This window comes from Castor canadensis, chromosome 8, assembly GCF_047511655.1.
Source record: "Castor canadensis chromosome 8, mCasCan1.hap1v2, whole genome shotgun sequence".
Taxonomy (NCBI): Eukaryota; Metazoa; Chordata; class Mammalia; order Rodentia; family Castoridae; genus Castor; species Castor canadensis.
The window spans coordinates 131,505,264-131,529,248 of record NC_133393.1 but is presented as its reverse complement, the minus strand read 5'-3'; the positions used below and the strand labels follow the sequence as shown (position 1 = coordinate 131,529,248).

The window sequence follows — 23,985 nt, the reverse complement described above, 5'->3', positions numbered from 1 at the left end:
AGGAGAAGGTTGTTCCCCCCATGGCAGCTGGGAAGTAAAGACAGGAATGGGTGGCGTCCCAATATCCCCTTCTAGGTCTTGTTCCCAGTGATCTAATTTTGTCCCACTAAGCCCCATTTCTTAAAGGTTTAATCACTTCCCAATAGTGCCACCACCTGGTGCCACCAAGCCTCCAACATATGGACCTTCCGTGGACAATTAAGATCCAGACTATAGTAACTAGGATGCCTGATCAATAAGAAACAGAACAGAAGTCAATGCAATAGAGAATAAGCACTGGTAAAAGAATCAACAAAATCCAGAAGTTGCTTCTTTGCAATGATCACCAACATTGATAAACACTTAGCTACACTAGCCAAGAAAAAAAAAAAAGTTCAAATTACTAAAATTAAGAGTAAGAAGAGGGGTCTTGTTTTTGACCTTTTAGAAAGAAAAAGGATTATAAGGAAGCTGTATGAACAACTGCTTACCGACGAATTAGTTAACAGTGGAAATGGATAATTTCTTACAAAAATACACCTACTGAAACTGACTGAGGAGGAAATCTGAATGGGCTGATAACAAGTACAGAGACTGAATTAGTGTGTTAGTCATGCCTCTTGATTTTCTGAATTTCTGGTGCTTTGAAATGTGGGGCCTGTGGGCCCCAGGAGGCAATCTCAGGCTGGCCAGTTAGTTCCCAGAGAGAATAAACTTTGAGTTCACCCTTCATATGCAAACCAGCAACTAACAAATCCAGAACTCACACCATCATCATCTCCTCTTCATTTGGGTTATTATTCTGTCCTCCCTCCCAGGGTCTCTCACATGTTAGGCAAGTGTTCTACTATCAGTTACTTCCTTGCCATAGGTTATTATTCTCATGCCCTAACCACCCCAGGGCCAGGTACCAGATAATTTATGGGTAACCCTTATGCCTCAGTAATTATGCCCTGAGATTATTCACAGGAACCTGTCCTAAACCTGCTCACCCTGCCTTGTCCATTCTTTCCATCAGGAGCCATGATAAAGGCTCTTGCTGATTCTCTGACTGACCCCATACTTCCTCAGGTAGCTCTGGTCCTCTTGGGACCTAAGAAAAAGTGCTTTTCATGGTAGTTGTCATCTGACCGATTGGCTTCACCAAAGCTGAATAATAATAAATCTTCATTTTAAAACAATTGGTAATTTTAAAACTACCTACACATAAAAAAACAAACAAACAAAACAGGCCCAGAGGACTTCACTGGCAAATTCTACAGACTTTTGTCTTTTTTTTTAAGACTTAATACCAATTCTTCATGAACGCTTGCAAAAAAAAAAAAAAAGGAAAAGAAGGAGTGCTTCCCATCTTATTTTATGAGGATAGTATGACACTGCACAGGATATTACAACAAAAGAAAGCTACCGCCAATAGCCCAAATGAATGTAGACACAAAGTCGTCAACAAATATTAGTGAACCAAGTTCAGCAGAATTCACCACGGCCATGTGAGATTTACCCTAGAAATGCAGGTTGTTTTAACCTCTGAGGTACAATTAATATAATCTACAATATCAACAGAATAAAGAACAAAAGCCACGATTATCTGATACATGCAGAAAAAGCATTTGACAAAATTCCATATCTCTTTACAATTAAAAAAAAAAACCATCTACAAACTAGGAATAGAAAGGAACTATGATCTGATAAAAGACATTGCTAAAACAAACCCACAGGTAACATTGTATTTAATGATGTGAGCATCATTACCCATAAGGAAATGTGAAACCCCAATGAGATAGCCACCAAGATGGCTATCATAAAAAGATAAACAAGTGCAAGTAAGGGTGAGGATGTGGAGAATTTGGAACCCTAGTACCTGCTGGTGGGAACGTAAGATGATGCAACCGTTTTGAAAAAAAATCTAGAAGTTCCTCAAAAACTAAACATAGAGTTCCCATTTGGCCAGCAAGTCTATGCCTAAGTATGGGCTCAAAAGAAATGAAAACTTGTGTCCATGTCTATACAAAAGCTTGAATACAAATGTTCATAGCGACCCTATTCAGAAGAGTCAAAAACTGGAAACCACCCAAATGTCCACCAACCTGATGAACAGCTAAATAAAATGTGGTATTTCCGTGCAATGGAAAGTTATTCGGTCATAAAAAAGAATGAAGTGCTGACACATCTGTAACGTGAGTGAAGCTTGCAAACATCATTCTGAGGGAAAGAAGCCAGGCCCAAAGGGCTGAGTGATGTACAAGCCCATCCATCTGAAATGTCCAGAACGGGAAAACCTACAGAGGCAGAAAACAGGGAAGTGGTTGCCTAGGGGCGGGGTGGGGGGAGGGGAGTTGAAAGGAAATAGGGAGTGATTGCTAAAGGGTATGGGGAGTGAAATGTTCTCAAATTGTGTGGCTATACAGCTCTACTAAAAATCATCTCTACTAAGAACCTGTTCTAACTATAAAAGCTGTGTCCCCATCCCTAGCTGAGTTCAAACCAGAACTGTTCTTTCTTGACTAAACTGCACTGAGGTTGGAAGGCATGTGTAGACCTTTCAGTGGCAGGGATTAAACTGTGTCTCACCTTTACCTTAGTCGTTTGTCTTTCCAGGATGAACATGATATAGAAGCTAAACTATGGGTTAGAGACAAGGAAGGTTATTTCTTGATAGAATCTTCCAAATATGCTGACTTCTTACCCTGAATAATTTAAGACTCAGCTTTTTGCCCTTCTGCAAGGCAGTTTTTTTTTTTTTTTTTTGATGGTCAGGTGTGGTAGAGAATAATTTACATAAAATAAAATTTCCAGTATACAGATCAATCAGGTCTGTTAGTTGCCTACGATCATGTTAATTGTTGCCTTAATCAAGATATAGAACAGTTTGCTGAGCGCTGGTGGCTCATGCCTACTGTAATCCCAGCTACTTGGGAGGTTGAGATCAGGAGGATTGTGGTTCAAGACCAACCCGGGCAAACAGTTCTTGAGATTCCCCACCTCCAAAATAACCAGAGCAACATGGACTGAAGGTGTGGCTCAAGTGTACACTTGCTTTGCAAATGTAAACCCCAGTCCTACCAAGAAAAAAAGTTGAAAAACAACTAAAAAGATTTTTTTTTTAAACGGGGTCTTACTATATTGTGAAAGTTGTTCTTGAAGCCATAGGCTCAAGTGACCCTCCTGCCTCAGCCTTCTGAATAACTGGGACTACATTCGTCCACAGCCATGTCCAGCTCAAAAATTAAAATTTTAACAGTGATTGACTCTGTTAAGATTGTAGATGGTTTTTAATTTCTTCTTTATATGCTTCTACATTTCCTAAATTTTCTCTTATCATATAATGCTATATCATGAAAGATATATATTTCAAAATAATTTCTTACTCATCAATAAATATTTAGTGAACACTTTTTCATGAGGTAAGATATTGAAACTCAAGTTGGGTGCCAGACGCTCAGGCCTGTAATCCTAGCTGCTCAGGAGGCAGAGATCAGGAGGATTGCAGTTCAAAGCCAGTCCCAGACAACTAGTTCTTGAGACCTTATCTTGAAAATATCTAATATAAAAAAGGACTGGAGGAGTGGCTCCAGGTGGTAGAGCACCTGCCTAGCAAGTGCAAGGCCCTGAGTTCAAGCTCCAGTACTGAAATATATATATATATATATATATATATATTTATATATATATATATAAACTTAGAAAACAGTAATGTCACTCCTCTCAAGCCCAAAATATAAGGGAGGGCAGTAAAGTGACCACCTAGCAAGCAAGAAGCCCTAAGTTCAAATCCCAGTACCAAAAAAACAAGCAAAAAAAAAAAGATTAACATTAAGGTCAAGAGAATGCTATAACAGAGCTGTACGTAAGTGTCTGGGTGGACCAAAAGTTCTGGTGCTATTTGGAGAGATGGAGGAAAAAAAAGTTCTGGTGCTATTTGGAGAGATGGAGGGTTTTGAAGGACATGTAGGAGTTCTCGGGAGAGATGGAGGACATCTTGAGAAGGGATCAACATGGTCAAGAGTACCCTGTCCTGCTTGGTAACTGACTTGTGAAGTATGCCTGGACTGTACAGTCTGTTAGGAGGGTGCAGCGGGAATGAAGTACCAGTAAGATGAGGCTGGGAAGGTTTGGGTTGAGTATTTTTGCTAAATATTTAGCAAAACCTGCAGAGCCCTCCAAGGAGGACATTGTTCACAGAAGACCACAATTGTAGGATTAACAACCTAGGAAGGCCTTAGCAATGATGTCAAGCTGTAAAGAACCTAGACTTTGGCAGAACAGCTACACGCCTGTGCTGAGGGTCACCGTGGGGTCCGCCTTGCTCCCACTTGCTCCAAGTGTGGTTTTCATCAGTCTTTTCCTCCTGGTTACTGAGCACCTTCTACTTCCAGGGTGACACTGCTGGCTCTCAGCCTCATTACTGTGGGATTTTGATACCAGAAGGTAACAGTCACCCACCCAAGTACTAAGGCACCAGAGTGTTCATTCTATAAAATTGTAAGGAGGTGACATTCTTTTCCCATCAAGGAATTCTTAAGCTTTGAAGAGCTGAATCCTGAATTTGACACTCTTAGCTAAACCTGAGAGTTGATTAAAGATTAAATAACTAGGTCTTTATCTTAATTGTGTGAAGTAGAAAACTAAAGGCAAGTAGAGACGTGTGCAGAGAAGGAAGAAGAGATTCTGTACTATGTGACTGAGTAAATAGACTCTTGTGTGTGTGTGAGATCAACAAAAAATAAATAAATACAAGAACTTGGTGAGATACATGAGTCACTGAGAATGTTTAAAATTATTTGGCTTCCCCAGGAGACGGCCAGTTAGTCAGTGAATGATTCAGCCTGGGAAATCACCAGTAAAAGCAAAGGGCAATGGTGAAGGGCTCTGAACGAGGTCTCAGAGGTGGGAGGACAGGCTCACTGACTGCTGAGGGTTTTAAAAAGATGATCTTGGGGGAAAAGTGAAGGGCTGGGCTCTGGCCTGTTTTCCTAAAGTGACTCATAAAGTAGAGTTGAAAAAGAACAGCATGAGCTGCTACACTTAATTGATGAACAAAGGTGTTGTCACTAAGAGACCTCTCTGGTCTTGTTTTGGAGTTCTGTCTTTAGTATGGGTTCAGGAGCAATTTTGCCCACACAGTAGCATGGTAGGGCATGAAAGCTCTGTGAAGAGGGCCCATCCCTTTCTGCTCAGCCTGCAGCATTCACCTGCATCCATCAACCCATCACACAGTCAGCCACACTCTTTGCCAGGGCTCTCAAGAAGTGCAGACTTGGATGGATGGATGGATAGATACATGGGTTTCCCAAAGGCCCTCCAGTGTAGTATGGTATGGGATATTGTCTTAGTCCATTTGTACTTCTATAACAAGACAACCAAGACTGAGTAATTTATAATAATAGAAGCTTATTTCCTAAATATCAGGAGGCTGGAATGTCCAAGATCAAGGCAAGTTCAGTGTCTTTTGATGAAGGGCTGGTCTTCCAAGATGGAACTTTGAATATTGAGTCTTCCATGGCAGAAGGGACAGAACAACAAAAAGTAATATACTTTCATAAGGTCAGTAACCCCATTTGTGAGAGCCCCACTCTCATGGCTTAATCACTTCCTCATAGCCCCATCTCTTAATACAATCACACTGGTGATTAACTTTAAGCATCTGAATTTTAGGGACACACTGAGACCATAGCAAGTACCTAGAAGTTAGCGTGGATCTTAAGTGGCATCTTTGTGTGCCCCAAGAGTCCTGAGCAAAAAGAGCAACACTGCAGATATCACAATACCTTACTTCAATCTATGCTACAGAGCCATAGTGATAAAAACAGCAGGGAACTGGTACAAATGCAAACACGAGGACCAATGGAACAGAACAGAAGATCCAGACACAAACCCATGCAGCAATAACCATTTGATTTTTGACAAAGGAGCCCAAAAAAGGAGCTAGGATACAACAGAGCCACTTGCATACCCATGTTTATTGCAGCAGTATTCACAATAACCAACCTTTGAAAACATCCCAGCTGCCCTACAACTGATATACAGATTTCTTAAATGTGATATCTATCTATCCACACACAATGGAGTATTATTCAGCAATAAAGAAGAATGAAATTCTGTTGTTTGCAGGTAAATGGATAGAACTGGAGACCATAGTGTTAGGTGAAGGAAGCCAGGCTCAGAAGGATAAAAGTCATGTGTTTACCCTCACATGTGGCAGCTAGACCTAAAAGATAAATATATGCATAAATGCATATGTGATCTTATATATAAAGAGAGAAAAAGATGACTGTGTGTGTTTGTGTGTGTGTGCATGTGTGTGTGTGTGTGAGAGAGAGAGAGAGAGAGAGAGAGAGAACATGATTTTAATAGTGGGTCTGTCTGAGGGGATGAAGGGGAGGACAGGAGAGGAAAAGAGAGTGAATAATATCAAAATAAATTGCATCTATGTATGAAGATGATATAACAAAGTGCACTGAAAGCTGCTGAATAATAGGGAAGCACAGTGATAAAGAAAGCGTAATAGAAGAGGTTAATCTGATTAAAGTAAAATATATGCTTGCATGAAATACCATAATTAAACTCCCTGAACCATCAATATATGCTTTAAAAAATGAACAAGAAGGTAAAACAGGCACCGTCTAGCTATAGGGTCCAGTGGGAGGGGGGAGTGTAAATGGGGAGGGTGAATATTGTCGATGTCCTTTGTATACATGTATGAAAATAGAACAATGAAACCTGTTGAAATAGTTCCAAGAAAGGGGAGGGTGATGAGAGAAAATGATGAACGGGGGTGAATATAATCAATTGTAAGCACATACGTAAATGCCACAATGAAACTCCTCTGTACAACTAATATATGCTAATAAAAATATTTTAAAGAAATATAAAAAACAAACAAACAAACAAAAAAAACTGCTTGGCACTAGATTATCCATGCAGGAATTATCTGTGCTTGCTGTGTTCCGGCATCTGTTTTCTGCAAGTTCTCTCCATCCTTGTCAGCATCAGCTCCCCTCTTTCCCTTTGGGCACCTTCTCTCCCTTCTTTGCTCTTTTTAGGCTTGAGCTCTGCCTTTGAAGGAGCAGGTTTAGCAGCCTACCTTGTGGATCTTCTCTGTGGCTTATTCTTCACCTTGACTTTATCTCCTGTAGCCTCCCCCTCAGCCTTTCTCTGGGGCAGAGTGGCTACGTGGAAGAACACAGGCGCTGAATGCAGGGATGCAGCAGAACCAAGGTTTTAGTCGGTCTGGGGGGGACCACCTTTAGTGGCCTTCCTCACCTCTTCTTCAACGTTGGTTCCAGTTTGGTATTTTCAATAATAATAACAATTGTCATTTCAATTTGGCATCTTAAAAGCTGCTGTGATATCCAGCCAGGTGGCTGGTATCATAATAGTGGAATCTGTATTGTCTTCACTGGGAGTTGGAATACTCGTGATGACATCTGTGCTCAGCTCTTGGTTGACAAAGGACAAGGACTGCACTGAAGATGGTGAAAAGCTACATCTTCAGAGAAGACCATCATGGAGTCGACCACACTCCCCACCAGGGCTCTCGAGGAGTGCAGACTTGGATGGATGAATGGATGGATGGATACATGGGTTTCCCAGAGCCATTCATCCATCCTCAGACACTAGGAGACTCTGTTACTGTGACTCCTTCATCACAAGATGGATTGCAAAACAAACTAGATCCTCAAAGCTGAATGAATTTGGTGTAATTAACGACTGTGTAGTCGAATCACTCTGCCTTGCTTTTCCTAAAGACGGGCTCTTACGGAAGTGATTTCACTGAAAGAAATGCAACTCCAAAAATGTCCATAACAACACTGACGCTGAGGGTGGAGGATGCCAAGCATCCCAACGTATGGGAAAAGAAAATGGCTTGGGTCGTTCACCGAAGGCTCATGCCTGTAATCCTAGCTTCTCAGGATTAGCAACCTATATTTTCATTTGGATGCTTATCTGTTTTTAAATAAATGTAGTCTCCCTTTAGTTTTGTTCCTAAGACCACCAAGGAGACAAATGACTGCCTTCGGTGACAGTATTTGACAAAATGTAAAGTTTTTATTGAAATATACATTCAGAAAAGTAAGCCACTCATAGGTCCCAAACTGAACCCAATATTATCAAGACTTCAGGAATCTCTCTCCTGCCCTTTCCAAGTCACCACCATACTCACAAAGGTAACCATTATCCCAACTTTAAACATCACAGTTTAATTTTGCTTTCAGAGGAGACAGAATTGAAGGACAAAGCAGAACTCTTAAAAATCCCATCTTGAAATGTGGCCAGTGTGGGGTTTCCACCAAGGGCAGAGTCTGAGTTTCAGTTCATGTTTCCTGGGCATTGTGATAAACTGGCTTCAGAGACCAGAAACCAAGTTATCCCGACACATGAAGCAACCTAATAAGCATATCGTGGTGATATCATTGCTTTCCCTAGATCCCCTTCAATGGCCACCACCCAGCACAGCCACATCAGTAACACTGCCTATGTACAATGTTTATTTATTGTGGCCACGCCTGCTCTGCAGCAAATGCTTTCCCATGCCTTAGGTGAGTCATGAGATGTTAAGAATAAAATGGTGATATTTTGGCTTTTGCTTTTGTTTTTCTAGTCTGCCCTCCAGCAGCTTTCCTGGGTCCAGTCCAAAAGGTGTTATCATTAATCTAGAAGGAAAGACCAACTTGGTTGCACACCTGCACCCCTGGCATACATCGTGACCCACCAGCCCTGCTTCCCAGGGAACAAGGGCAAATTTGGCTTTGATGTATTCTCTTGTAGTTCATCGTAATTCTAATCCTTGTCATTGCATGGGGACCTCATGCCTCCCATTGGTCCCCAGAACCCTCAGTGGAAGCACACTGTCCTACCTATCAAAATGTAGCCTTCTTGTCTCCTACTCCCTCCTAATTCTGCTGTCTGTTATGGGACCAGGGGTGATACTGTGCAGTGTGGGCTAGTAGAAAGAGGAGTTAGGGGTTAGTTCTAGCTCTAATGTCGGATTAGTTAGGCTGAGTAGTTGGAGATTATGGAAACTCAATTTAGCAAAACATAACCCCCAAATCTCAGTAATTCTTTCCTACAGGTGTCAGGGTCAGCCATGGCTACATCAGGGTCTCCAATGATATTATTGATACAGACTCTTTCTACCTCCTGGCGCTGCTTTCCTTGGCTCTCATAGAGTGACAAGATAGCTGTCAACAGTCCTGAGTTGCAGCCTCTCAGCAACCCCAGTGGAGTAGATGGACTCTCTTTTCCAATGTTCTGAAATCAAGTATTACTGGCTTTGCTCTCCTCTGGGAACATATGCCCCAATACTCTGACCAGCCTGTCCTTGTTCATATGATCATTCTGGAACTAGGAGTGAAATCAGCATAGGCTGAAATGGTGGGACTGAAAGTGAGCAGGACTGGTTCCTTAAAGGGACCGAGGTAAGCAAAGCAACCGATGTCCTCTTCAGCCATTAATCATGAGAGCATGGGCAAATCTTCCCCGCTGAGGTAGTTTCTGATCTGTAAAGTGAGAAGGCTGGACCCTACAACCTCTAAGGTCCTTTCTATGTTAATGCCACCTAAATTCTAACGTAAATTATATGCAGTGTTTTCACCTCCCAGAAGACAATACCTTAATCCAATTAAAACGTGAATCAGTAGAGACATAGTCTCCCTGTCTAGTAAGTCAATTTGGGGGGACAAGTTCCACCCTAAGATGTAGTCCTCCATGCACTCTAGAGCGTCTCTGCCCAGTGATGCTGTAGAAAAAGAAGCAGGAGAGACTGGTGTCGATGGGGAGAGGGGGATGGAATCTGAAGCAGCCATTCATTGAGAAATTCAAGCAACAACTATATCCCAAACACTGTACTAGACTCTGACACTGAGCCATGAAAAAGACACAGTCCTTGCTCTCTAAGACAACATCTTGAGCTAGGCACAGATAAGCAAAGACTGATGAGCAATTCAGAAGGTTAAGGGCTGTGATGAGTGAGAAGCAGCCCAGGAGAGGGGGCCTAACACAGTGGTTAGGGCACAAATATTCAAGGAGTTCTTTCCTAAAGACATCCTGAACAATCCTGAAGAAAGAAAGGAAAGAAGTTAACCTGATGAATAAACAGAAAGTACATTCATTGTGCACCTTGTTAGCTCTCACTTTCAGCACTACAATTTGTTCTGAGTGACCACAGTGTGGAGTTTCAGTGAGGCCAGGTCCAATCATGAGGGACTTCAGGACCAAACTAAGAAGACTGAAGGGCTTTAAGCAGGGGAATAATACCACATTTACAAAGGATCTACCAGGACTGTAAAGGTTCAGAGAGACATGTGACCAGAGGGCTGGCTTCAAGAAGCCTATAATCTCACCAGCACCATGGTGAGAGGAAAGCACTTCAGTCACAGTATTTGTCTACTTGCTTTAGTTTGGTTGGTTTTGGTGGTACTGGGGTTTGAACTCAGGGCTTTGTGCTTACTAGTCAGGTGCTCTACCTCTTGAGACGCCTTCTGCTTGCTTTTGTAATGCTGTGTACCTGTTTCTATTCCACATAGAATAGAAAGTTCACTCTTCAGGAAAATGCCTATACTTGAGATCAAGGCTTTAAAAAGCCTGCCCCTATTCCAAAAATGCCTACAGGTGATCTATAAATCTCTGCTGGAAATTTAGCAACATCTCATTCCCAAGTTCTCACACGTGATTATGAAACAATTCTGAGTTCTCTGCATCTCCCCAAATATGATAGGGATTTAACAACCTGTCAGCATTAAAGGGACAGCCCCTGGCAGCTTCTGCTGCTGCTCAGGGACCCTCATGGCTCTACCTCTGTAGAAGGGACAAAGACCTGCTTTCTACAGAAATTTGCTCTATGCAGATGGAACCATGGATGCCTACACACCCTGACCTAAGGGTGGGAGATTATTCCTAATGTTATAAATCCTCAGGGTACTGTGTGTTTGGAGAAAAATCGAGAAGGCCTCCGAACACCAGGATTGCCTCGACAGAAGTACTAACTGAGGTGTGACACTAACATATAACTAATTCACCCGAAACTTTGCTCCAGAGAACAGGTGGCTTCCCAGACCCACCATGAATCAGCAAATAAATGAAAAAAAGTGGCTGATTTACACAGAACTCTGGCATTCTCTGTCCTCTACAAGGACAGTTGGTTCTTAATCGTATGCTCTAAGAGGGACCTTGACCAAACACCATCAAACTTTTGTGAACTTTTATCCGAACTGAAATACACGCTATTCTTTTTTAAAATTTTTTTTATTTCAAGCTCTGTTTCACTGAAGATCAAATGACAAGAACAATTTCTTTTCTGAATCTGTCACAATTTTCAGTCTTGTTCGTGTGCACTGACTCATCTGAGTTTCCAGCTCTATGAGTCACTTAGCAGGTGCCCACCCACTGCACAGCTACTCAGTGGTAGAGCGAGGTCTCAAGCTCAGAATTCTGAATACTTTTGAATCTGATACTTTTTCTAAGAGGGGCAGAAGGGGCCTTTTTAGAAGACTGAAAAAAAAACTGGGCTATGAACAATAAAGCTTTGACTGCAGTAGGCTGTGTGTGAGGATGAGGAATTAATAACAAAGGGGCCATTTTTCACGTGGACTAAAAATGGGAGCTCTCTTCTCCCGATTTATACAGGAGCTTTGTTGTTTTAAAAGGCTCTTTCTTCTCATTCAAAATGAGAAAATACCTTCTGACAGCCATGCAATTAGCAGAGCCTTGGGGTATTGATTTCCTCTGTTCTCAGCATTGCCCCTTTTCACAGGGTTGCACACAGGCTCAGATAGAAAGTGCTAGAGTTACTGAGCTGGCCTCTAAACTCATTTAGCTGTTTTCCATCCCCATCTCTACACTGCCTTCCTCAGGCTTTCTCCTCCCTCTTCAGCTACAGATAAGAACTATCACCGGGCAGAGCAATAGGAGGAGGGAAGGGACAGAGAAAGTGAAAAGAAAGAGGAAGAAAATAGATCCCTGGGAAGAAATTCCCGTTCAGAGTCATATTTCCTCTGAAGAAAGGAGAGGAGATGGGGTATAAAACAGAAATTACCAATGGTACTACCATCACTGATTCGTTCATTCATTTCCCAGGTATCTATTGATACAGTTCTGGTGCCAGAGACTATGAGAGACTCTGAGAACACACACGATTGGCAAACAACCATGCAACTGCTTCCTTTATTGGGTTCCCAGGAAGCCAACTCCAAGACAGAGATTAGAAAGCATGAATTGCATTAGTGAATGCTCTCAGGATTAAGTCCCATGAAAGAAAAGGAAAGAAGCAGAATGAGCAGAGGACAACGTCGAAATATGAAATAGTCTTAAAGGAAGGCTGGGCCAGCCTTACAGAAAGTACTAAAGATGGATGATCTCTCAGAGCTGTGCCCAGGTGATGAGAAGTCCACGACTTCATACCCCCATGTGGATCAGTCATTGGAGGGGTGCATGACCTTGGGCAAGGCACCTCTCTTCAGCTGAGGCAAAGCTAGGGGCTAGCAGCTGAGGGCCACACATCTACCAGCTGGTGCAGTCTGGTAGAGAAGGAATAAAAGAGTCACAGAAAAAAGTGCACAATGCCTGTGTGATTTGTGCTACAAAGGAGGGGTACATGGTACCAAATAGTACAACAGAGGAATCACCGTGGTCTGGGAGAGCAGTTGGATTTGGACAGGGAAGCACACATGGAAGGGCCTTGGATTGGGATGGAGTATGCAGGGAAGTTGGCTGACTGGAGAGCTTTTTTTAGTGTTGAGCAGGCATCACATGTCAAGTGTCACACTTAGCACTTTAGACACAGTTCCTCATTGCTTCACAGCTCAGTGAGGTAGGCATTGCTCCGAAGGTACTTGCAGCATCTCCTAGAATCGAAGAACAACCTCCCCAGTCCGTGTGAGAAAGCTACAATCCTCAAACTGGGAAGGTGTGTCTGGGCATTGAGTCAAAAGTGTAACTGGTTGGCAGGGGGCAAGATCGAACTAACCAATTCTCTGAGCAGAGGAAGGGCTTGAAGAGAAAACAGAAGCCAGCCAAACTATATCTCCTTTGTGAAAAAAGAAAAAGAAAAAAAATCAGTATAAACCGAATGTTACCAAATTTACATATAATAGTATTAATCATAGAAACAAAATTTTATAAAATATCATATTGGGTTTCTTCCTACATGCGTTTAGGAATGCTATATTTTGATGACTGCAGAAGCCAAGTAAAATTGTGCTGAAACACAATCAGAATTAAATATGAATTATATTGTGATGAAAGAGAATTTTCAAATTTTTTTTTAATTTTTATTTTTTTATTATTCATATGTGCATACAATGCTTGGGTCATTTCTCCCCCCTGCCCCTACCCACTCCCTTACCTCTCACTCTGCTCCCTCCCTTTCCCCCCCACCCCCTCTATACCCAGCAGAAACTATTTTGCCCTTATCTCTAATTTTGTTGTAGAGAGAGTATAAGCAATAATAGGAAGGAACAAGGGTTTTTGCTAGTTGAGATAAGGATAGCTATACAGGGAGTTGACTCACATTAATTTCCCGTGCGTGTGTGTTACCTTCTAGGTTAATTCTTTTTGATCTAACCTTTTCTCTAGTTCCTGGTCCCCTTCTCCTATCGGCCTCAGTTGCTTTTAAGGTATCTGCTTTAGTTTCTCTGCGTTAAGGGCAACAAATGCTAGCTAGTTTTTTAGGTGTCTTACCTATCCTCACCCCTCCCTTGTGTGCTCTCGCTTTTATCATGTGCTCAAAGTCCAATCCCCTTGTTGTGTTTGCCCTTGATCTAATGTCCACATATGAGGCAGAACATATGATTTTTGGTCTTTTGGACCAGGCTAACCTCACTCAGAATGATGTTCTCCAATTCCATCCATTTACTAGCGAATGATAACATCTCGTTCTTCTTCATGGCTGCATAAAATTCCATTGTGTATAGATACCACATTTTCTTAATCCACTCGTCAGTGGTGGGGCATCTTGGCTGTTTCCATAACTTGGCTATTGTGAATAGTGCTGCAATAAACATGGGTGTGCAGGTGCCTCTGGAGTAATCTGTGTCACAGTCTTTTGGGTATATCCCCAAGAGTGGTATTGCTGGATCAAATGGTAGCTCAATGTTTAGCTTTTTAAGTAGCCTCCAAATTTTTTTCAGAGTAGTTGTACTAGTTTACATTCCCACCAACAGTGTAAGAGTGTTCCTTTTTCCCCGCATCCTTGCCAACACCTCTTGGTGGTGTTGCTGATGATGGCTATTCTAACAGGGGTGAGGTGGAATCTTAGTGTGGTTTTATTGCTAGAGATGGTGAGCATTTTTCATGTGTTTTTTGGCCATTTGAATTTCTTCTTTAGAATTTTCAAAATATTTTTGATAGACAATTGGTATGCCTGGTTTGTTCATCTGATGATGTAAAAAAGTGTTGAAATAGTACAATCTGCAAAGTAAAAACCATATGATGACATTTCTTTGTTTCTTAATTACAAAAGGTACATGTAAGCAAAATTTGCCTAGCAGAGATATCACTTGCGTCTCTGCTGTGTCCACTGTATAGAGGTGATAATGACTGGCCAGAACCCCATCTCTCTGGGGGACTAGGACACCTCTCTAGTGGAAAGAGAATTCATCAAATCAAATTGAGCCCAGGCACCTATGGTTTAAGGAAGGAGAATTGTGGAAACTTGTCTCAGACCTGGGTTTGGGTCACTTCTTAGCTATGTGACTTCAAATAAATCACTGAAGTTCTCCTAAGCTTTGGTTTTCTTATCTATAAATTGGGGATGGTAATACTAACATCACAGGGCTAAGCTCTGTGGATTTCTAAAAGTTGAGGATTTCTTGACTTTTACTAATGGAACACCAAGTATGGACATTCACGTAATATTGTGTTAGTATTCTGACAATGTGTCTTAGTTCATTCCTGCTGCCATAACAAAATACTTTAGACTGGGTAATTTATAAACAATAGAGATTTATTGCTCATGGTTTTGGAGGCTGGGAAGTCCAAGATCAAGATGCCAGCAGATCTGGTGTCTGGTGAGGATCTGCTTCAAAGATGGCACTTTGTTGCCATGCTTTCACATAGCAGAAGGGCAAACTGGGACAAATGTTTTGTCTTCACCTGGTGGAAGAGATAGAAGGGCACAAAAGGGAAAGCAGGATCCCTTCAACCTCTTTGATGAGAGTCCTACTCCCATTCATGAGATGCAACACTCATGACTTAGTCACTTCCCAGAAGGCAAAAGCCTCATACTATCACAAAGGACATTACATTCCAATATATGAATTTTGAGGGACATTTACAGTCAAACCACAGAACAGTGGTTACCAATAGTGAAGAAAAGTGTTACCACAGTGTGTGGTCTTGGGCTGGCTGAAGCACCTGGGAACTTTGTTAGAAATGCACATTTCCAGTCTCTATTGCTGATCAGACTTGCTGAATCAGAAGTGCTGGAGGTGGAGGCCCAAGAATGTGTGTTTGAACAGACTGTCCAGAGAGAGTGATCAACTGTCCAGGTTTCTGGAGCTTGAGTGGTACCCTGGGATGAGAATTTTCAGTGCTAAAACTGGAAAGTCCAGGAGTAATGGTTTAAATGTGAAATGTCCTCCATAGGCTCATGTGTTGAATGCTTGGTCCCCAGCTGGTGGCACTCTTTTGGGAGGTGGGACCTACCTGAGGAAGTAGGTCACTGGCAGCATGGCTTTGAAGGTTATATTTGTTTCCCAGTCCCTTCCTTTCTCTCTCTGCTTCCTGTCCACCATAAGGTAAACAGGCTCCTCCTCTACTCACTCCTGCCGCCATGATGTTCTGCCTTACCACAGACCCAGAAAGCACAGTCAAATGACCATGGACTGAACCTTTTGAAACTGGAGCTAAAATAAACAACTCCTCCTTTTAAGTTGTTTTCGTCAGGTATTTTGTCAAAGTGATGCAAACTAACATGCCAGGGGAGCCTGATGTGACCTAAATTCACATGACTGTTATGTGTGCTAAAGTCAGACATTCACTACTGTAACATATATATGGGTATTCTTAAATTAATATAATCCAATGGGTAACATGTTTGAGGGTCCCATTGGATATTTCCACAAATCCTTAGGAGGAAGTTATAAGTTACTGCTTTAAAGAAAACCTATATTTATTGATCATCTTTTACAGGTCAAAAGTTTGGTTAGGGCATGGTGGTGCACACCAATAACCTAGCATTTAGGAGGCTGTGGTAGGAGTGAGTTTGAGGCCATCTTGGGCTACATAGTAAGTTTGAGGCCAGTCTGAAGTCTACGGAAAGACCCTGCCTCAGAAAACAAAATAAAACAAAAGTTTGGATATATACTCTCTGTTTTACATCTGATCTTACACATCTCCTGGAAGGTAGGTATACATTTTTATCTTTGTCTAGAGAACTGAGGTTTAAGAGAAGTCAGTAATGTGCCGAAAGGATCACCACTTAGGCAGAAGTGTCTAGAGTGTAGGAAGTTACTTTCCAGAGCCTATGCTGGTTCTATTAAGCCCATGTTGCCCCAAGCGTCTCAACAGGGAGTGTGACATGATTTCACATGGTATAGAAGATGACTTTAGAGGGCAGAAGGCACAGCGTTAACAGGATATCACATTGTGAGAAATAAAATGAAAAATTGCTAATACTTATATAATTCCATATTGTTTATGTAATATTTACAGTGTACCAGGCACTGTTCTAAATGCTTCAGAAACATAAGGTAGCTAATAGGATTATCTTCAGTTTTACAGATGCGGAAACCTAGGGACAAAGGTCACCCAGGTAGCAAATGATGTAACACTGGAATTAGAACCCAGACAGGCAGTGGCTGAGCTCAAATGAAGAATGGACTTCCCAGAGGTCTTTTACATTTGATTTGATTGTGGTTTAGGAGATAGAACCCAGCCTTGAATATGCTAGGCAAGGGCTCTGCCACTGAGCTACACCCCTACCCCATCCTCCCATCCCCAGTAGGTCTTGATCAGGGCCTATGGAGCCATATTGGAGCCTTTGGGAAAAAAGAAAAAAGTGTACTCCAGCATACACTCATCAAAATAACCTTCTGTCTTTTGAACTAAATGAGAAAATTAATAAAAGCTCTATAATAGAAAGACATGAATATGTCATGAATATTCATTTATACATGAATATGTATAAACCAACATTATCCAATCCTTGCACAGAACTGTCAACTCTCATAAACCCACCGAGCAGAGAGGAGAGAATTCAGGGGAGCAGGAATCTTGGCATGACTGGAAATAGGTGTTCCTGCCACACAAAAACGCAGGATAGCAAAACAAACAAACAATGGTGTGTCTTTATTTAAAATGTCGACATTTGTTCTCATGAATTAGTTTATGTTTATTTTTATTTTTTAAATATGGCATAAAGTTAGTATTTATTTAGATTATAAAGGTTTTTGGCATCCATGTGAATTTTTTCGACAAAAGTGAGTGCCTTACTTGACTCACTCCAATTCTGACTTTGGTCCTGAACCATGCCCAGCCTTTGTCTTATACCATTTCCAAAGGCAGAAGTCTACAGTAGGTGTGACTGTGCCTTTCCCTGGAGGCATCCTTTTTATCTAGTGTGAGCTTGGAAGATGTCAGCTGTGACCTTGCAGGCACCAGGTCTCCCTCTTTAAATTTTGCCATTTGTTGGACAATTGTGATCTGATTGGAGGGAAGGGGTCATTCTCCTGACAAATTTTGTTATGTGAAAAATGCCAGTGGTTGGATGATAAAGAAAAACCACATCTGGTTTCAATGCTACTTTTTTTTCCTCTTTAAAATAAATTCCTTTCTAGAAAATCTGCTACCTTTTATTTACTTTTTAGGAGATAGTCTTCTGTCTCAACATTGGTCTCAGAAAAAAATATAGAAAAAAAGGACAGATATTGTATTAAAGCATTTCCTTCTTATTAAAAAGATTTCCTAGCCTAAGCAGAAGCCAGGTATAATCCAAATCAAATTAAAGAATGACTCTTTCCTGCTCTAGGTTCTCAGTTCTGATTAGGCAATACCCAAATGTATGACCCATTGCTCAATACCTGTCATAGAACTCCTTGAACAGAATTAAATGTGTGTTTGCTTTCACCTCTGAAGGACACACCTCAAAGCACTTCCTGGATGATTGTTTTTAAGTGGTGTGATGAAATAGGCACTGGTGAGCTGTGGTAATCCCAAGGAGGCCAGGACTTGCTCCTGATTGGTAAACTACATGCAGATGCAAAAAGGAACAAAAATAAAGCCACACCCAGTGGCTTCACAAAGTAGCTTCATCACTGTCACTGTCGGCCTCTCTTTTTCTCCTGAATTGCATGGAGTAATTTGTGCTTGACTCCTAGTGTTGTGAGGATAAACAGAAGATATCTACTTGTGGCATAGACTTCTAGTGGCTCCAAATAGCCATCTCTTCTTGCTCTGTTAGAATAGAAATCTCCTCTATTCTATTACAATAGAATAGTTGCCATCCATGACTGTGCAGAACAAAGGCTAAATTTCCCAGCTTCCCTTGTAGTCAGATGTTCTTGTGTGACCCAATTCTCATCAATGAAATATTAGCAACAGCTAGAGGTTGTAATGGAGAGCCAACAGCCATCTTGGCTCAAGAGTATAAGGGCATGAATGGCACAGCAACGAGACAGGAGTGTGGATCTTGATCTGCATGGAACCATTACACCCAGTGTAGACTGCAAATGTCCAGACTGATGTGAGCAAGAAATAAAATGTTATCTAGCTTAAGTCACTGTTAGTGGGTCTTTGTTGTAACAGATGACTCTATAACCTAACTAATATAAAAGGTTTGGCAAATGACACATGATGAAGCACTTAGTAAGTGTCACTTATGATAATAATGACAAATTCTACTTGTATTGTCCCCAGAAGAGCATCAGGCAACTTTTATAATAACATTAGAAGTTACACAGTTTGAGGTGTATTTCCTTTCGCCCCATTCTCTGATTCAAGTAATATTTATATTACAGACATGCATGCAAGAGGCCTCCACCTGTGGTCATTCCATACGAGTCCTACTTATTAATTACAAAGTCTTATGGCCTGGCAGTTGGAGGGACAGAGTGTTTCTAAGGGAGTAGTTCCTGTTGGAAGAGTCAGATTGTCACACCAAACGCTTTACGCTGAAAACCTTGATGGATAAACAAGCGTTAGCATTTTTCATATTCCCTTAAGATGAGTTTTGTTTTCTGTACTGGGATTGAACCCAGGGCCTTGCACTTGCAAGGTAAGCAGTCTATCACTCCAGCTATGCCTCCCAGCCCTCAGGTGATATTTTAAAAATAAAGCACCACAGATATGCTTTGTTTCCAACTGGTTAACGAGCCTTCAAAAGTAGTTGAGGAGCCTTTCATTGCATATAAGAAATATATGGATATATCTATAGATATATCCATATTTATCCATGAGTAATGCACAGTGTAGTTTTGGATAATTTTGATCCTATAGGTATTGCTTATATAGTTTGTGCATCACTTGGCAACTTGCCCATTTAAGAGACTATTAGAAACAATGCTACAACAATCCTCCTTGTCAAACCTGAGTGACAGAATTTGGTGCTTATTGTTACTGGTGTTTTTTGTTGTATTTGAAATTAAAAGTAAGTGAATGCAAAAGAACTACTCAGAAACTGTCTTAACGTAGAACTTCTTGAGTTGAGGATGGGAACAAGAGATGACTGACTGTTTCCCAAACACTTTACTCTCTATATGGGAAAGAGCAAGATTTTAGAAGAAGCCTAACCTGCAAAGATTCTGAACTTACCCAGTTACATTCATAGGTGACTAAGCATCTTAGAAATTTATGTCTAACTTTCTAAAATACCAACCATAGTTTTTTCTTAAAACCCCAAGCTTAGTAGGGGTGCCAGTGGCTCACACCTATAACCCTCGCTACTTGGGAGGCTGAAATCAGGAGGATCACAATTCGAGGCCAGCACAGGAAAATAGTTCACAAAGACCCCCATCTCCAAAATAATAACAAACATGAAGTCCTGAATTCAAGCCCCAGTGCCACCAAAAAAACCCACAAAAAACTAAGTTTAGACATATTTGATGGTCAAAACTGTACCTATAAAATAGCATGTCTGACAAAGCTACTGTTTGTATTAGCACACATTCACAGTACGAGGGGACAAAACTACTTTTTAATTGCAATTATTGTAGTTAATTTTGGTAGATGATCAATAAAACACTTTCATTATAACTATGACATTAAGGTAAAATGGAACATTTCTTTTTGGTCTAAAGAATAAAAATGCAAGTTATTAGGATGTCAATTTTCTAATAGGCACTCCCCATCTCCACTAATGTGCAGCCTCTTCATGCAAGGTTGGTTCTACTTCTCACATTTCCCCCATTGTTACGGGGGTAACAGGGACAAAAACTCGATTTTTTTCCATCAGAGAACCTATGAGTTCAGAAGAATAGGAGAAAAAAGAGAGTGCTTGGAAATTGACCTTTTTGCACAGGTGCAGCTCCAAGTCTATTTCCAGGGTGGGAGCCTGTGAGCCCCATCCATCACCCCACCTTGCCACAAAATGCCCAGTGCCTTTCTATACTCATATAGTCAATGAAGACTCCCCAGGAAGCAGCCATGATGTTTTCCTGGTGAGAGATGACAAGTTAGAAATAAGTGTGTTGTCTCTGGGTGGGTGTATTTTTATTTGTCAACCAAACCATCACTTACTGCTTTCCATGCTCCATTTATATGAAATCCATAGATGGAAGTCGGAACTGTTCCAGGTGCACGTTCTCTGTTAACACTGGCCAGTCATCTCAGCAAACACAGGATCCGAACTTGATTTTCCTGCTAAAGCAGTTAGCAAGGAACAGGCAGCCACTTTCCTGGTTCAGCCCCTGAGCTTGCTCATTCTCTGAGGGGTTTGTTGGTCCGGCCGCTTTAAGTCTATGTTCTACACAACTGCTAGGTGCCCTTTAAATTGTCAAGCAATTACTCCAAATAACACTATGTTGAAAAAATAGCTTGAGTTTCTCTATAAAAAAAAAAAAGGAGGGGGGGAGGACATGATGAGAAGAACAAGGTAATTTGTAAATCCAATGACTTTAAAAAAAAAAATAAAAGGATAACAAGAAAAATAATCTCATGATTATGTAACTTAAATCCAATTTACCAACTGTAGTTCTTTGAGGAAACTGGACCAGGTCCCGTATAATAAACATCCCATCACAAATGCCAATATGGAATGTGAAAGGTGAAAAAAGACGTAATCAAAGCCATCAACCTTGGTGTCAGGCTGGTGACTTAGACTCAGGCCTAGGCTTTGCTTCTGAAAAGCTGTGTTGACTTTGGGTAGGTGGCCTAACCTTTCTGAGTCATGGTTTTCCCACCAGAAAAAAATAGGAATGATATCAGTGACTACACTGTGTGAGGATTAAACAAGGCAATGCTCGTAGAGTACTTAGAGCAGCGCCCTGCACACAGGGACCCCTGAGTAAATGTTAGTGGTGGCCACTATTGTCGTTGACAAGGTCGCTGTTACCACAAGATAGCCTGTTAAGCTGAAGACAGCTGAGACTCAAAAGTCTGGATTTCCAGCTATTTTTGCAAGCAATGGACTACTAAAAATAGGAGGCTGTGTTTACTCTCATAGCTTCAGAGAACAGCTATGACTTGGTCTCCAACCAAGTAGATTCGGTGGCAGTGGACTAAACAGTCTGGTAACTCCCTCTCAGTTCAGACCACATCCTGACTGGACCTCAATCCAGGCCCAGTAGATGCAACAGGCCAGGGCCTTCAGAAGGCTTGGCAGGAGAATCAGTCTTTTGCCTTTCTTATTCCACACAGTAAACTGCAAAGATGGCAGAGGACCCAGGTGACAATTTGGCTGTGAGTTGCTTGGGCTCACTGACTTCGTATATCCACCATCAGCTGGGACAGTGTCAGGGAAGCAGGGCTCGGCAGCAGAGAACCCCTTCCATCCTGGGAGCTGAGTAATGAAAGGACACTTTGCCACAAACCATCCTGCAGACCAGCCTTGGCACAATCCTAGGTGGCTGGGACACTCAGACTTGAGCCTGGCCTCATTTGAAGGCCTATCAGAGGAGACGCTCATCCCCTGAAATAATCTCCCAGGCCCCTTAGGGGCCTCATGTACCATCACACCTCAATTAAAAGATGGGTCTGTTTCCTGGATTTGATTTTTCATTTGTAAAAAGCACGCTTTTCCATGTCAATATGTTGTGTAACTCATGTGACTTTGTACATACTTACCTATGTAAGGGATGTGTGTGTGTGCTGCAAATACTGGGGACTGACAATTTTCTTTTTCTTGTTTCATCTTTGGCCCACACCTTGCAATCTTTAAATGTCTTATATGTGTCCTAGCCTATAGTCACATACCATCAGTGACTGTACAGCTACATGCTGATGGTCATCATCATGAAGGGTGTCTAATCTCTTAAGGATTTAAATTTTGGTCAGTTCCACAACCTGACCAAAGTATAGTATATTCACAACTGAGATTCACTGAGAAACCCCTTTGAACACTTACTTTGGAATTAAAAATGAAAGACAAGCCAGGCAGCGGTGGCTCATACCTGTAATCCTAGCTACTCAGGAGGCAGAGATCAGGAGGACTGCAGTTCAAGGCCAGCCCGGGCAAATAGTACAAGAGACTCTATCTCTAAAAAACCATCACAAAAAAGGGCTGGTGGAGTAACTGAAGGTGTAGACCCTGATTTCAAACCTCAGTATACTCCCACCAAAAAAATGAAGGACAGGACTGTAAAATAGGTACATGTGTAGGGGTGAATGGAGGAGGTAACGGAGGGTGAATATGGCTGATGTGCTTTGAATACATGTATAATATAGGACAATGAAACCTTCAGCAATTGTTTTAAGTGGGAGGGGGAGGGGAATGAGGAGGAGAAATGGTGGGGGCGAACCTAACCAACACACAATGTAAGGTTATTTGGAAATGCCACAATGAATCTGCCCTGTACAATTAATGTATGCTAATAAAAATGAAAAATTGAAAAAAAAAGAAAGAAGAATTAAAGATAAATAAATTTTGTCAGGCACTAGTAGCTCACACCTATAATCATAGCTACTTGGGAGGCTGAGCTTGGGAGGACCACAGTTCAAGGCCAACCTGGGCTTAGCATGTTCAAAGCATGTTCAATCCTCAGCACCAGGGAAAAAAGTATTTTAGAGCATACACTGCAACAAAGGTTTTTTTTTTCAACACATATATCACTGTACAAAATACAATGAAGGACTATGTAAAACCCCATAAATATAATAACAAAAACATATATAAATATGTATATATATATATGCCAACACAAAAGTGGACATAGGATAGGATCAAGGTATTCGCAGAACAGAAATCTAAAAGGACAAAAACATAGTAAGTAGTAATCAGGAAATGTGGCACTGGGGTTTGAACTCAGGGCTTCATGCTTGCTAGGCAGGTGCTCTTACTGCTTGAACCACTTTTGCCAGCCAGGAAATGCATATTCTAACAATAACATAAGATATCAAAGCCATCAGATTGGTAGTGGTTAAAAAGTGTAATTCTAACTGTTGAGGATGTGGGAAATAGATAAATCTCATGTACAGCTAGGGACTATAAATTAGAACAACCTCTTTGAAGGCAATTTTGGACTATCTTCAAAGCCAACAATACACGCTGAAAAGATATCAGCAATTCTGCTAGGTGTATACCCCAGGAACACTGATGTCTACCCACAGGATCCCATATACATGGATGAATTCGGTAGAATTGTGTATAGGAACAAAATGTGAGTTATGTTTTTAACATCTACTAATGAAAGAATAAAGAATATTTGATATACTCATAAACTGGATGATCCATAGCAGCTAAAATGAGTGAACTTGTTGTGCATGGCTATAATCCCCAGTGCTCTGGAGGAGCAGGGTAGGAGGATGGCAGCCCAAGATGGCCAGGGAAAAGTTAGTGGGAGACCTTATGTAAAAAACAAACTTAGAACAGGAGGACTGGGGGTGTGGCTCAAGTGGTAGAGCGCTTGCCAACCAAGC

General features: G+C 41.4%; 1 protein-coding gene across 7 annotated transcripts in view; it reads right to left on the bottom strand.

Annotated features, from left to right (window-relative positions):
* Positions 1–14,715: 14,715 nt before the first annotated feature.
* Socs2 (suppressor of cytokine signaling 2) overlaps positions 14,716–23,985 on the bottom strand; it is a 51,746-nt gene continuing 42,476 nt past the window's right edge. For 6 of the 7 annotated variants that reach the window (XM_074084121.1, XM_074084119.1, XM_074084118.1 and 3 more), the window contains exon 4: positions 14,716–20,956. In XM_074084121.1, coding sequence (XP_073940222.1) covers positions 20,906–20,956 — 51 coding nt within the window. In that variant the 3' untranslated portion in view covers positions 14,716–20,905. The remainder of the gene's footprint in view (positions 20,957–23,985) is intronic. The other variant, XR_012450949.1, reaches the window with a different exon arrangement.